Below are 14,515 nucleotides of genomic sequence, written 5' to 3'. Positions count from 1 at the left end.
TATTGGCACATTAGCTTTCTTCCTCGCCAAGAGAAAGACTTATTAAAAATCAGCATTAATGGGCCACAGAGCTCTCTGGCCAGCTCTTTTAAAACTTTTGGATGTAAGTGATCTGGACCTGCCAATTTAAAAATGTGTAATTTCAGGCAGCTGTACCTGTGAGAAAGGTGGAAATATGGAACTACAAGCTCTTTCCCCTGAGAAAGAGCACTCTGTATAAAAGAGACTCTTAAAATGACTCTTTGGTAGAGAGAATATTGAGTAACTATTTGAAGTAATTATTAAATGGATGATCTTATCTTGAAAGAGAGGCTTGGTGCATTAATAAGCAATTAAAGGGTCATCAACTTGATGTTTAGTCAACATCAGAACAAGTTATAAGTAGTTGCAGGAACACCTACCCCTGAGTCCCCCTAATACTTCTGTGGGTTTGCAATCACATTTTCCCAATATAAATTTTTTTTCTCTTGCCTCTGTTGCTGTGTGAAAGACCCACACAAATGGGAGAAAACTGACAGGGAAACCACAAACCTGGCTAGGCATAAAGTAGCATCAAATACACAAAGTACACAACTGAGAAAATACAGAATTTTTTCTCTCATCTTTCCTTTATCATAATCTCAGCTGTGGGCATGACATTTGCAGATAGCATTTTCATTAGGTATCATGGGGGTGGTGGTGGTTACAATTAGCAGTAATAAAACTGTGCTTCCTGTTGTTCACGCTGTGGCTATCTCACAATCACCACACCAATGAAGGTGTCTTGTGGCTATTAAACAAAGCTGTTTAGCTGTGACATATGTTGGTCAACCTCAGTTGTCTTTTAGACTGACTAGTTCATAGCTGCTTTCCAATATATGGGTTAAATCACGCTCTCAAAATGTCTCACTGAAGGCCAATGAGGAACATTTCATCAGAAGAAGGGGACTGAAGCCTTAATAATATTATTTTCCGTCTTCTGACCATGAAGCATTTCTCTGCCATGGGATGTCCATGGTTTCATGTGAGGTGAAAGAGGCTGGTCATGGCCTGAGAAAAGACACCACCTGCATTGTCATTCTCCTCCAAACCTTCACTGATATCCCCGTGTAAATTAATCCCGACAATCACTTTTCCCTCTTGCATACCGAAGTCCTCCTTGCTTAGGGAGATTTGGAAGCATGGACGGGAGGCGAACCAAAAGGAGCATAGCCTGTGAAGCAGCCCTGCTGTGATGGACAAGGGAGCTTCTCCTGTCATGCAGAATGAATTCCTCAGCCCCGTTGATGCTCCAAAATTCATAGGATAGTCCTGGAGATTTTTGGACATCTGTGGATTACAAGGGCCATGCCTGCTGCCTGCTATGAAGGGTGAACAAATCCCCTTTCCCTCTAATGGGACAGTGCAAAGCAAACCCTACAAGTTAACATTGAAAGTTTAATGGCCCTTCTCTAGCTTTCTTGAACATTGGGCATGATCTGCCTCTAACTTTTTTTTTTTTTTTTTTAAATTCTCTAACCTAATCTGAGCACAGTGTTGGCTTGTGTGTATGACAGGGTTTTATGAGGAGGGGTGAGTGTTGAAACTCTAGGGAATTTATGAATGCACTCTTTGTCCACTAGAAAAATGAATGCAGCATCTTTGTAAAATGGGTCTTTTTAATTCCAACATACCGTAGCTTCCTTTAGAAGTTTGCATAGCAGTTTCGGCTGAGCTGCATGATTCACATGAATTAATCTACTCTTTAGAACATTTAACCAACCAATTAGATTACTATCTCAATCTAAGCATATTTAAATTATAGCTTAAAACTTTCCTCCTTATATAATCACTAATCTTATTTATCACACAGCGTACAGTTAAACAAGAGGTACTGTAGCAGCAGCCATCATGCTCAGTTATTAGAGACGGCATTCTTCTCTTCTTTTATGTTGCTCTCCAGGTACCCACAGTTTTTACACCAGCCTTTCACAATTTGCTCATTTCCTGATATCTCTCTTAAAGTCAGTTTCATGTGTTCATGCAGATACCAATTTTCTTCTCAAAATTAGAGGTTTGCCTCTGTAAACTCAGACTCCCTTTCCTTTAAGCCCAGCTTTCTAATGAAAATGGTTTAATGATATATTTTCAGCACACTAACAAACTGAGATAACTAACAAACTGAGATACTTTTGTTTGCTAGTTTTTCATTAATATTCTGTGATTTGTTTTTAAACTGGACTTCCGCCTCTGTACCATCTCTGCTATTGTCTCGTATACCAATGCTAGTTAAAGATTTATTGCTGTCAAAGTAATTATATGGTTATTGTTCACAACTGTAAAAGCAATACACTTCATATTATCATTACTAAAATAATATAAAAGAGCTAAAGTGTTCATATGTACTTCATATAGAATCACAAACAAAAATCATCTTGTCAAACAAATTGGGAAGAGTAGCTATATGAAGATAAGGATAAAAATAATTTTTTGCTATTGGACTATCCTATAAATTTAGGGTCCAATAATCTGACTCCAATTGACCTCATTATAGGAGTAAGAACAGGCCCTTTCTATGGGTCTGTAAGTTTGTATGTGTTGATGGACCCCCTGATGCCTGCAGAGAACCCCACTGAAGTCACCGGAGTTCTGTATGTGAACAGGGTACGTCCATATGAGCTTGAAGCACTGGATCTTTGTTTTGTAAAAGTTAATGTTAGTGGGAAGATGTGTGTGGGGTGCAGATGGAGGGGCGGAATCAGATTTTAAAGTGTATTCTTTCATATAGTATTTAGGACTAAAAACTTAAAAGTAAACAAGATAAATTTTAATTTTAATTGAAACAAATGGATATGTTTTCCCTCAAAACAGGAAGTGAAATACAAATATATTCATTAAAAATACTGCATTTTAACACTATATTAACATCACTTTTGTTAGCTGTCTTTTTTGTTCAAATGCAAAAATCCTTCACAGGGAAATTAGAAAAATAATGGTCTATACACTACAGGTGCTGGGGCTTTGGAATTCCAGATGTAGTAATCCGAGGAAATCAATTCCCGGGCTAAAAAAGACAGACAAAATAAACATTAAATGGTGTCTTGCACTGAGTCATTACTTTATTCAATTCAAAAGAATATAGATCCATTCTTACTAATTGACAGAAAAAGTGTAATGGTCTCTGTAAACTGTAATACCCAAATTATTAGTTGAAAATTGTTTCTGATGAGGAGACATTTAAAGTCTCAGCTTCAATTACTTCTACTAATATATCAGCCACAAGCTTATAATTTAAACAATGATTAACTCAAAAGTAGGTGTATGGTTTGGATTTTGTTTAGTGAATATAAACTGCGTATTCAGTACAAATATATATGGTATGACGAACTGCTGTGATGAATACTTTGGCATCCCCAGAGTTCTCATGAGGAATTTCTGGGCTTCTGCTGAGATAACTGGAAGAAGTTACAAAATAAACAAGCAGCAAATAAAGCAATGGTTTTATTAGCTACCTCTGCCTGCTCACATTTAATGAGTGTCTAATATTTGTCCAACAGTGGTACTTTTTTGGTGAAGACTCAAGAATCTTAAGTGTTCAAATGCATGGGAGGAAGAATGGCTGAATGGGTACAGACAGGGACTCCGGAGTTCAACGTCCTGCTCTGCCACAGACTTCCTGTGTGATCTTAGGCATGGCACTCAGCCTTTCTGTGCCTCAGTTTCCCATCTGTAAATTGGGGATGAAAGGCTTTCCTATATCACAGGGATGTAGTGAGGCTAAATATATTAAAAGACTGTGAGGCAGACAGGTACTCTGGCAATGTGGGCCATACAAAAACTTAAAATACAGATATTACCCATTTATGCTACATGCATATTGTTCCTCCTCCATATGCCTTTTTTTTAAAATCAGGTACATGTTATAAGAGAGTCTTAAAATAGACTTAATTTAAGTTGGGAGCTGGAACACTGGAGCTATTTTGCAGTCCATAATTCAATTTCCAAGTGTAGTTCATAATGGTGTGTCTTGTCAAAAAGACTGCACTATATACTGTAAGAGCTGGAATGATATCCATAGTTACTATGTCACTAAATCTTTACATTCTTGTTGGGCTGAGCCACATCATTTGATTAAAAAGGTACTTAAAAAAGGTTTGACGGATAAATATTTTGCTTTAGTGACAACTGGCATTCACTAACTGAAAATCATATGTAATAAATCAAGAAAAATAATCTAATAATAATCTAATTTTAAAACTCCACCAGTTATTTGACAACTCAACTCCACTTTACAGTTTCAACTAAATAATTAATAATTTTGAACAACTTACATGTATTTATTTTTGGTTTTCCTGATGAAAAGACCTGAACAGAATGCTGATCTGCGTAACAGCCAGTAAGTGTGTAGTCTGGGATCCTAAAATAAAGCTACAGAAATATGGAGAAAATAGGATCAGATGCATACTTTTATTCTTACTTCAGAAATGCTGGTAACCCAAGTTACGCCACACTTGATATGGTGTGGTCAAAAATATAAAAATGAGAGGAAGGAGTAACCTAGAGAAAAAAAAAGTAGAAAACTGCATGCAGAGAACAAAGATGTTGTTAATTATGTGTGATGCAAATCAATGTAGCTTCTTAGCCAATTTTAGTTAATAGAAAGTGATTATTAATTCTCACACAGACTACAACTCACCTTTACATATGCAGTGCTCCCAGTACAAATTGGATCAACTGGTTGCTCTTTGCTCATAGAACCAAAAGTCACAGTTCCAGTAAGAGAAATTTCCAATGATTTGGGAAACTTTTGTCCTAGAAACAAAAACAGCCTCAATAAAATTTGAGATAAACAAATAAGTCTATAGTACACAAAAATGACTCAAAAAAAAAAAAAAGAAGATATTTTATTCAGCTTACCTATGACCCAAACCAATAAGCTTTTATCTCGGAATACATCTAGCTGGCCATAACTAACTTTATACTCCAAATGAGTGACTGGACCCCTATTGTACAAAAGGGAGTAAAATGTCAGTGGAACTAACACATACAAGTATTTATTGACATGTATTTTATTGAATAAAGCAACAAACATATTAAAACTAATGCCACTATGTATGTGTACATAGACAAATCAGGCTGCACTGAACATCCTGTTAGCTTGTGGAAAGAAATTACAACCAAGGCGATCATTATAGTTTTAAGGTATTAACTGCAGTAGAGTTTTTGGTGATTTTATTACATTTAATTTATCAACAACATTTTACCAATGCTATGATTAATGTCAGCAGCTTTGTATCATTTCATTGTTATAATTTAATGCCAATTATATGACTGTATACTCATAGCAATTATCAGGCTTAATAACTAAAACTGTAGTTTTAATTTTAAATAACTATAGTTTGATAAGCTGATATGTGACTATGACTAGAAGATTTTACAAATGGGAGAGCCTGGTTTGGAAGCAATCTCAAAACTTAATCCACCAGGTGGTTGGTGGCTGAATTTGGCACAAAGAATGCTAGAGGGAAATGGGATATTCAAGAAAAGCGATCCCAGTTATCATTTCAGAGTAGCAGCATAAATCTGGTTGGAGAAAGCATCTGTCCTGACTGTTAGGTACAGCTGGTTGGCACCACTGCAAAAAAAAAAAAGGCCTCTGGAATTAGGATCCAGGTGATTATCCTTAGTACCTCATTTGAGTTTGAATACATTTTAGGTGATTTCTCAATGACAGCAGCCTTCGGCACATGCTTGAGGGGAACAAAACCTGATATGTTGATCCCTGAGATCCCTTTTCTAAAGAGACTATTAGAGAGGCGAAGAAAATTATTTAGGATTTCTTTATTCTTACCTGTTAAAGAAAGGTATACGAGCTTCACAGTACTCAAAAGCATTTTTTACACTTTCATGAAGTTTTAAATTCACTGTTAATTTTAATTGCAATTCTTCTTCCTTCAGTTGGTAAAATCCCAAAATTGGTGGTACAGGCACCTGAACAGAGTAGATTAATTTTAGGAATAATTCAGCAATACCTGCAAGAAATTAGTTATAATCTCTTTAATAGTAATAAATTAATCAACCGTTAAATTACTTATGTTGAGAACTATATATATTTTTATTAACCTGCAAGCCAGGCTTTTCAGGTCACTTATGCTACATAGATTTGTGGTGTGCTAGAAACAGTTCTAGACACCTTATGTTTGCTCTACTGTGTTAGAGCAAAGTTTGCCAATTCCTGAGAAAGCTCACTTAAACTTTCTCCAAAATATAAATCCCCGCTACTTGGCAGACTGGTAAGTTATACTGATCAGGGAATGTTGTTACCTGGGAAGTATAGTAGCACAAATTGAATAAGTCGGAAGGAGGAGTGAAAGGAAGTTTGTACGGCCCACTAAACGCAGAATCATCCATGACATCAACGCTACAGGAAGTAAGAATTGCAGAGTCAAGGGAAGTCACACAGGGATGCACCAAGATATCCTGGAGCGGAGAGCCATTGGCAGGAAGGTTCAAGCTGACAGTCACATTTGATGTAACTCCTTCTAAATCACACTTGGAACACAAAAAGTCAGGAAATTACTCAGAAGTATTTCTAAAATCAGAACTAGACATTTAAAAATAAAACAAAAAATAAATAACCTCACTAAAGAATTTCAAATGGGCTCGCAGGTGAGGATTGACAGATATATTTTCAAACCCACGTCCTTTTCCCAGTTTTTAGCCTTCTGATCTCTTAAGGACTATTAACACAGAATCTTTGACAGAACAGTCTTTTAATTAATAAGCACTTTTTGGCAAAAGATTCGAATGCGAACGAGCCAAGCACATACAGTAACATACATTAAGAATTTGATAGACATATTCAATAATTGTCTGTCCAATTAATTCAGTTACTCATACATCATCTGTTTAATAGATTCAAACATGCAATTAATGTCCACTGAGATACCATGTCAGCTTCCTCACAGTGATGGCCTGCAAGTGCCATCCACCGTCTAGTCACTTGGTGCGCCAGCTCAACAGTGCGTGATTACACCAATGCTTTCACTTTATGGCTGGCTATCTACTCTGCAAAATGACCCAGAAAACTGGCCCACTGAGAGCAAGAAGCTCTCCACTGAGAAAATGCCCACCAGAAATAACCCAGTCTTCAAGAGCAGTAGACTTCAGTCAGCCTTCCTTGTGAGATGAGCATGCTTCCACTTATTGCTAATAATTAAATTACCATGATGCACTTTATTGCAATTTCTTTTCTCCTTATCAAACAATAGCAGCTACAAAAGTGGTTAGTTATAATAATATCATAAACTTCTCCAGCACAGTTTACAACAAAAAAGAGAAACTTTAAATAATTTGATACAGCTACTGGATTCACTATTAAAGATACAAATATTTGCATGTTTCATAAAAATATTAATCTACTTAACTGATGTTTCCTGATTTTTACTAATAAAAATGAACAGCTGAAACACAGACACACAAGCTATTTAAAACAATCATAAAACTGTTTTCTTTCACCAGAGTCTATGTCCTTAGATTTAGCAATGTTAGGAATTATAAACAGCACCTGTGGATGCATGATTTTGTTTTAATAGAAGAATGCAAGATATAAAATTAAACTTCCATTTACTAAAAACCCACCAAGCAATTCTTAAAGTATTAATGCGAAGACACTTGTAATATTCTCATTTAAGAATTTTGTTTTTGTTGATCATTACTAAGCATGACATTTATTAAATGGCTGGTGTAAACTTAGCATTATAATTGTCATTTCTCATTCCTTGAGCTTAAATGCAAACACTTACTATTTCATTTAAAATAATAAGAACATTATGAAATACTTTGGATCTGGACGATGCTGGACAGGAGTGTCAACTTTATTTCCTATAAATAGCTAGTGAAAAAATGTGTGAAGCATGCAAGAAAACAATGGTAAAGCAACATTTATATTCTGGTTTAGCTCACTAATCTAATAAATATCCTCTGGTGTACATTTAAGCATAAAAGCTATTAAATTCAACTGCCCCATATGCCAAGGTTAAATTAACTGAATCTCGACTTTTCCTAGTGCACTCATGTGCTAAATAGGCAGTCAGATTTGTGCCAGAAATATCCTCACCTTGCAAGTCACAGTTCCATAAACCTGCCACATATCTGGAACATCCCTTTTGTCATATTGCATGGACTTGACTTTTTCAGTGATACAAACGTTAACCTGAGGTTTGCCCTTGTATGTGCTAACTCTCCAAACTGGTTGCTTCTGTATGTGGTTTGTAGAAACATGAATATTATCCAATAAGCCATTCAAGTTTGTATCTAATGGGGTGCCAAGTGGACAGGTCTGCATGAGCAAACTTGGAAGTTGGCTCACTTTTGCACTCATCTCAGCTTCATTCTTCTGACTGGAGTTAATGAAGACCAGCAATCCTGACAAGAGAGCGAAGGCTTGTGATATTCCACTAATGGTAATGAGGGGTGGGCGTGGCGTCAAAGACTGCTCAACTAGGGGAAGACAAACATATATCAAACCACTCTTCTGAAAGGCAAGGACAGGCCAGAGGTCCCCTCCTTCTGTTGTAAGCGCATAAACTGAGGTCTTGTTGATTCGAGAACAGCTATCTCGATATTCCACAAAGTTCTTGTCTGGGTCTGTAAGCTTAAGTTCAAAAAGCAATGCTTTAAGAAAAACACTATCCTCTGGCACAGTCACATAGCTTGCTCCATTGAAGGCTTTTGCTCGTTTTTCAACAGTGGGGTATCGCCTGTAATACAAAGCAGAAATTCTTTAGCATTGCTCATCTCACCCTGCCCACAATACAAAACATACAAATATCCTGATATTTACAGACTGAGATATGCATTGTTTTTTCTAATTATCCAAATGCAGAAATTCTGCTGCTGCTCTGAGAGAGAGTATTATAAAGAACTATGGAGGATGGATATAGTCAGAGTTGAGGCTCAGTCAAATAGACAAACACATACAGAACTTTTGAAGGCCCTCATCCTGCAAATGACGCTGTGCTCATGGACCCCTATGGCATCCCAATGAACCATGTGAGTGAAGGGGTCTGTCCACATGAAGCAACTTGCAAATTAGAGCCTAAATCACTACTACTAAGATTTTTACATATATTACATTAAGATTTTCTTTTTTAGCAACAAGCAAATTTTTATTGGAAAGTCTGAGCAAAAATATTCACCCCTTTTAAAATAAAAGATATGCATCTTTTCTGTTACAAAAAGATGCAGACTATTTAAAATAAAAACAAGCATAAATAACACCAGTGCAGCAGAACATTAAAAGCTGAAACTTTCCAGGAAGCGAGGTCTTACTCATTGAGGACTAGTTTCCAGACAATTTACAGGAAAAAATGGAAAATAAGTTTTCGCGTATGTGGAGTACAAAATTTCTTCTACCTTTAGTCTTGTTGTAATAATATTTAAGACTAAAGAAGAACCTAAATACGTAACATCAATGTTAGTTATATACATGTAGCTTTGCATTGCTATTCTACTGTGGACTTCCAGAATTCTGTAATTCCAAAACTGCATGGGCAAGATTTTACATAATAAAATCTGTAGAGTAGTGATTATTTAAATTAAGCTACTATTAAGGTTAACCGAAACCTTTGCTTTAATATACAAAGGCCTTTCAATATCAAAAAGTCCAATTTTTTTCAACAGAAATTGCATTCATTTATGTGTGGGCAAAATTGGATTCTAAACTGTATGTGTAATTTAAGACTATTGTAAGTACTTAATTTACAATTTTAAACAGTCAAGAAATGCATAATCTTAATGTTGCATTAAAAGATTTTATATATTTTAAAATTGCTATTTTGTATAAATGTTCTTTGCATATTTCACTGATTTTCTAGTGACAGAATTTGAGAAAAATCAGGCCAGCTATTTTATGCTACACCTGGTAATTTATCCTCAAACATTATTATTTACTTATTTTATCAGGGTTTGTAGTAGGGAGAGATCCCAAATTTCTTTTTTGGATATTTTCTATCCACTTGGAACAACTGAAGATTGGTCTTTCTAATAGCTGACAAAAGAGGAAGAGTATTAACTTCTCACTGGTTTACTCCCTCTCCTAATTATCCTGAAATGGATTCCTATTTGGGCCACAGCATGTTGTTGGAGTTGCTCTCAAGCCCACCTAAAAGATTCCTTTAAGCAACAGGGGAGCAAAAGGTATTTTTAAATTATTTTATATATGTCAATTTTTAAAATACTGGACTCTATTGACAGGATTCCACCGAAGTTAAAAAGATAGGATGACAGTCTCACAATCCTTTTGAGCTTCATTTTATCTGTGCCTTCCATGTGTTCTGCTTGCTCCTCTTCCTCCTTTGCCTCCCTCCTCTGCTCATTGTTCTTCACTTGGAGGGTTCTTCTCCCATTGGCTGGCTGACAGCTCCAGTCCCTTCTGGTTCCTCTCTTTCTTTTTGTATGGAACAGAAGCCCTCATTAGAGGCAGCTATGCTGGCTTCTCCTGGTTGTTTTCGGCTGTTTTTTACAGGCATCCAGGCTTTTGTAGTAAAGAGTCTGGATGTCTGGACAAGAAAGCACAACAAAGGAGAAGCCAGAACTCTGCAAATGGATCACAGGAAAAAGTGATCTCATATACCTTATATATTGAAGAGTAGGGGGCACGGATCTGTTTCACAGCTTGAATTTTTCCCAGAACTTGTTAAACGTAATGGAATGGGATGGGACCAAATTCTGGCTCAGTGATTACCTCGTTTTTGGCTCTTTTCTGCAAAATATGGTAAGAGGAGATGGCTTGGGGTGTAAAGTTTTGCACCACTGATATCCTAGTCTTCTGCCAGCATACTTCATCCAATGAAGTTTGTCAGCAAACCACAATGATCTCATTTTATGGATGGAGAGGCATGGCTCGGATTCAAAGCACTGATGGTGGTGACCATCAGATGATTAAATTGCTTTACTGACTTGCTGGTCTCTTAGCCTTGTAGTTTTCCCTTGCATGCTGAAAACTGAAAACTTCAGAGATTTAATACTTTCCACTGGTGGTGCACTATCTTTATAAGACTTTATAACGCTCTGATCTTTGCCTGGATGTGGCTGTGATCAGATCGAGAGAATGGAATGTCTGTGACGTCTCCAATATCCTCTCTTAAGCTGAAGATCAGATCCCATGTGCATCCAGCTGAGTGCATGAGTCTAGAGATGACTCTTCTGAAATCCAGGGTTTCAATGTGAGATAGAAGAGTGGATGCTAATGCATTCTTTATATTATTTATGTTAAAGTTAAGGTCACTGACTATGATGAACTTGGGTATTCCAACACAATGGGTAACTGGTCTAATAGATCCCCTAGGAAACTGACAGGATCTTTGTTTGGACATCGCCAGGAATCTTAGGTGCTCTTTGTCCCTTTCCATGCACTTCACCTGAAAACATTACAGTGTTTTTGTGGAAGGCAGTTTAGTCTACTACTGAATAGGGCACTGGACTAGGTTTCAGGAAACCTGGTTTCTATTTCCTGGCTCTGCCCTTACTATGCTATGTAACAAGTCACTTCACCTGTGTCTCTTTGTTTACTCTTACCAGTTGTCTGGCTTGTCTGTTTAGACTGTAAGGTCTTCAGGGCAGGACTGTCTCTTATTATTGTGTTGTACAATGGAGCCCCAATCTTGGCTGGGACCTCTGAATACTACTCTGATACAAACAATATGAGGAATTTCTAGGCTAAAGCAGTCTTCATCTGAGTTTGGAGGCAACTCTACTTTCTTTTTGCCTTGTTCTGGATTCTCTCTTGATTATGTTGAATTGGGTAGAACTTTCATCCCCTCTTCAGGCCCCACTATTTTTTCCTATCCTCAATATGTCTAGGTTTCCTTCTCTCATTTTCTGGAGAACAACAATTCTCTAGAATCATACAGATTAGTCTCAAACAGGCAGGAGACTTCTCATGAAAACACAACTGGTTTGTCTTGTCAGAAGTCCTTATGCTCTCTGTGCTTTCTATTCATAAAGGATCAAGAGTCCTAAATACATAAATTCTTCCGTGGAAAATGCCCCTTGAGTGCGCAAAGAACTCTCTCTCTATATGAAGATTACGATCAACTTGAACAAAAATCACACTTCTGTCTGAAAATGCTTTACCTACTCTACACTTACAAATAGCACTAAAAGTATTAAAACTGAAAAGTTATAAAAAATGTTTTTCCACATTTTCAGTTTGTTTGCTTTGTTCATTTGACAGTATTTTGTAGAAAGTCACCTTCACAGTTTTCCGAGTGCGATCAGATATTGCAGCTGGTTTTTCTCTTAATGAAAAGACCTTCATTAATGTCAAAGGAACAGGAAAAAAAACCACTGTAACATTTTTTTAAAAAGGAATTTAAATAGAAAGGGTTTTTTCCTGTTCTATCAGAAATTGGAAATTTTAAAAATTAATTTCTAAAATTTCAAAGAGACACTATCAACTTGAAGTACAACATGAATAAAAAAGGATTTAATTGGCATCATATGGTTTGGAGTATGAATCCAGTATGGTCACTGGGTTTATTTGTTTATTTTGAGAAAGGAATCGAAATGTTCCATATAATATTATTCAGGCTGCTATGAAAATATTGAGGTCCTTACAATTCAAATTAGTGATTTTTTTTCTTGTAAAGATTATTAAAAAATAAAGGAAAGCAAATACAATAAAATTATGACAAAAGAATAAGTAAATGATCACACCCCAGAAATATCAAATATTCTCTCTCTAGTAATATCAAAATCTTAGTGACTTAGCAGTATCCAATCACATCACTATATTTCCACATACCACTGACTCATCTAGTTATTCACTTTTTAGCCCTGTTCTCATACAATTTCCAAGCTTTACTATAACATTTGATCAGTCACATAAGTTGTTTAATGCTTTGTATACTCTTCTGCCATTAATATTAGCCTTTAAACAATTCAAAGAGTCCAACATAAACAAAAATTCGGATCTCAGATTCTTATTCTATTGTACTGAATGGTGGGTAATGTTATGCATATGTACTGTATTACAAAGCTTCAAGTTAAGGATGGAATAGGAGTCTCAGTTTAGCACTTGCTTTCTTTTGTCTGTTCAAGTCACTCTTATCATTTGAGCAGTATGTGAGTTCTCCTACACTTCTGAAATAAGTACCAGCTTTTTCCTCAAAAGAAAATTAAAAAAAAAAAAAAATCTCTCTCTCTTTTCCCAGTAGCATTTGAGATTTTAAAAAATTATTTCGTTTTGTTATAATCTCTGGCCCCAGGCCTGCAGTGGTCTCATGCACCAGCATGGAGCTCTAGTGAAATCAGTGAGGCTCTGTGCAGGCACAAGGGTCCAGCCCGCACACACCTGCCTGCACACAGTTTGCAGGACTGGAACCATCCTCTCTTCCTTAAATGAGGATAGATTTTCAGGGCAGTGCATATGTGCTACAGTTACTCCCTAGAGAACGGAGGATTTTGCTGTGTGTTTCAATGGGTTTGCCTTCACTAGAACATCATATTAGAACATAACTTTGAGGAGCCATGATAAATAAAACAATATGAGACAGGACTTTGCAGTCGGTGTAAACAGGGCCAAATCACGGAGTAAATGCACCCGTTAGGACCACGACCAGCACACACAGAACACTGAACACTACTTGTTCTTGTCTGTGTTGACTGCAAAGTCACGTTCAACACTGTGCCAGTTAACACGCCTCTTCTAGGCTCCATACCAACCAACATGACCTGATTTTCCGATGAAGCCAAGCCCATTGAGAGACATTTGCTAGCCCGGTCAAGGTTCGATGACACAGTGAGATTCATAGTCGTGAAAGCTGTTGGGTCTATCAGAACCAGGGAGCAGCAATTTTCGGAAGACGGTGCTTCCAGGATGGCCTGGCTTGATTTTAAAATTTTTGTTTTGCCAGCTTTGCGGGACCCCTTGGGGACAAATCTGCTGGACCCTTGGGGACCGCCCCACGCACCCACTTGAAGCACTACAGACTCAGGCAGGTGGCAGGCAGTGAGTGTTACCTGGAGAACAGCACGGCTCCGCCACAGGCCCCTGGTTCGCAGCTGATGAGCCACAGTCCCCTCAGGGCCATTACAGACAGCTGAGGGAGCAGGCCACGGCCACTGCCCTTCAGATCGCCCTGACGGGGGGGTCACCTGAGGTGCCTGGCATCCCAGTCGTGGTAAGGGACGCTCCTGTCCGCCCCCCCCCCAGCAAGGGCCACCCTACCCCAAACCCCCTCCCCTCAGTACCAGCCCCCAAAGTCCAGGTTTCCCCGCCACCACAAGGAGCCCCTCCCAGCAGAGCCGCGGCAGCCTCGTCCTCTGCTCCCCAGTAAGAGCCTCCGACCCCGGACCGGGGCCCTTCTGTCTCTGCCCAGCCCCCCAAGCCAGCGCGGGCCCCGGGCCGCCCCCGGCCGCTCTCTGCTCTGCCCTGCCCCGCGGAAGGAAGGAAGGAAGGACCGAGCAAGCGAGGCCAGGCGCCGCAGCCGCGCACAGGCCCGGACCCGCCCGACGCTGGCGTAGCTACCGGGGGGGACGGACACGGGACGCT

At 38.2% G+C, this 14,515-nt stretch overlaps 1 protein-coding gene across 1 annotated transcript; it reads right to left on the bottom strand.

Moving 5' to 3' along the window:
- Positions 1–2,763: 2,763 nt before the first annotated feature.
- Positions 2,764–14,185, bottom strand: AP5M1 (adaptor related protein complex 5 subunit mu 1). The gene is made up of 8 exons (XM_067554846.1): positions 13,984–14,185; positions 8,078–8,720; positions 6,283–6,510; positions 5,810–5,949; positions 4,876–4,961; positions 4,655–4,770; positions 4,290–4,386; positions 2,764–3,022 (listed from the first exon to the last, which is right to left on the bottom strand). Exons 1-8 carry the CDS (start codon positions 14,052–14,054, stop codon positions 2,940–2,942), a joined length of 1,464 nt encoding a protein of 487 aa, XP_067410947.1. The 5' UTR covers positions 14,055–14,185; the 3' UTR covers positions 2,764–2,939.
- Positions 14,186–14,515: the final 330 nt, after the last annotated feature.

The sequence above is a fragment of the Emydura macquarii genome, unplaced genomic scaffold (genome assembly GCF_026122565.2).
Source record: "Emydura macquarii macquarii isolate MOO-44397 ecotype Brisbane River unplaced genomic scaffold, CSIRO-AGI_Emac_v2 contig_1551, whole genome shotgun sequence".
NCBI lineage: Eukaryota > Metazoa > Chordata > Testudines > Chelidae > Emydura > Emydura macquarii.
This window is presented reverse-complemented; position numbering and strand designations above follow the sequence as displayed.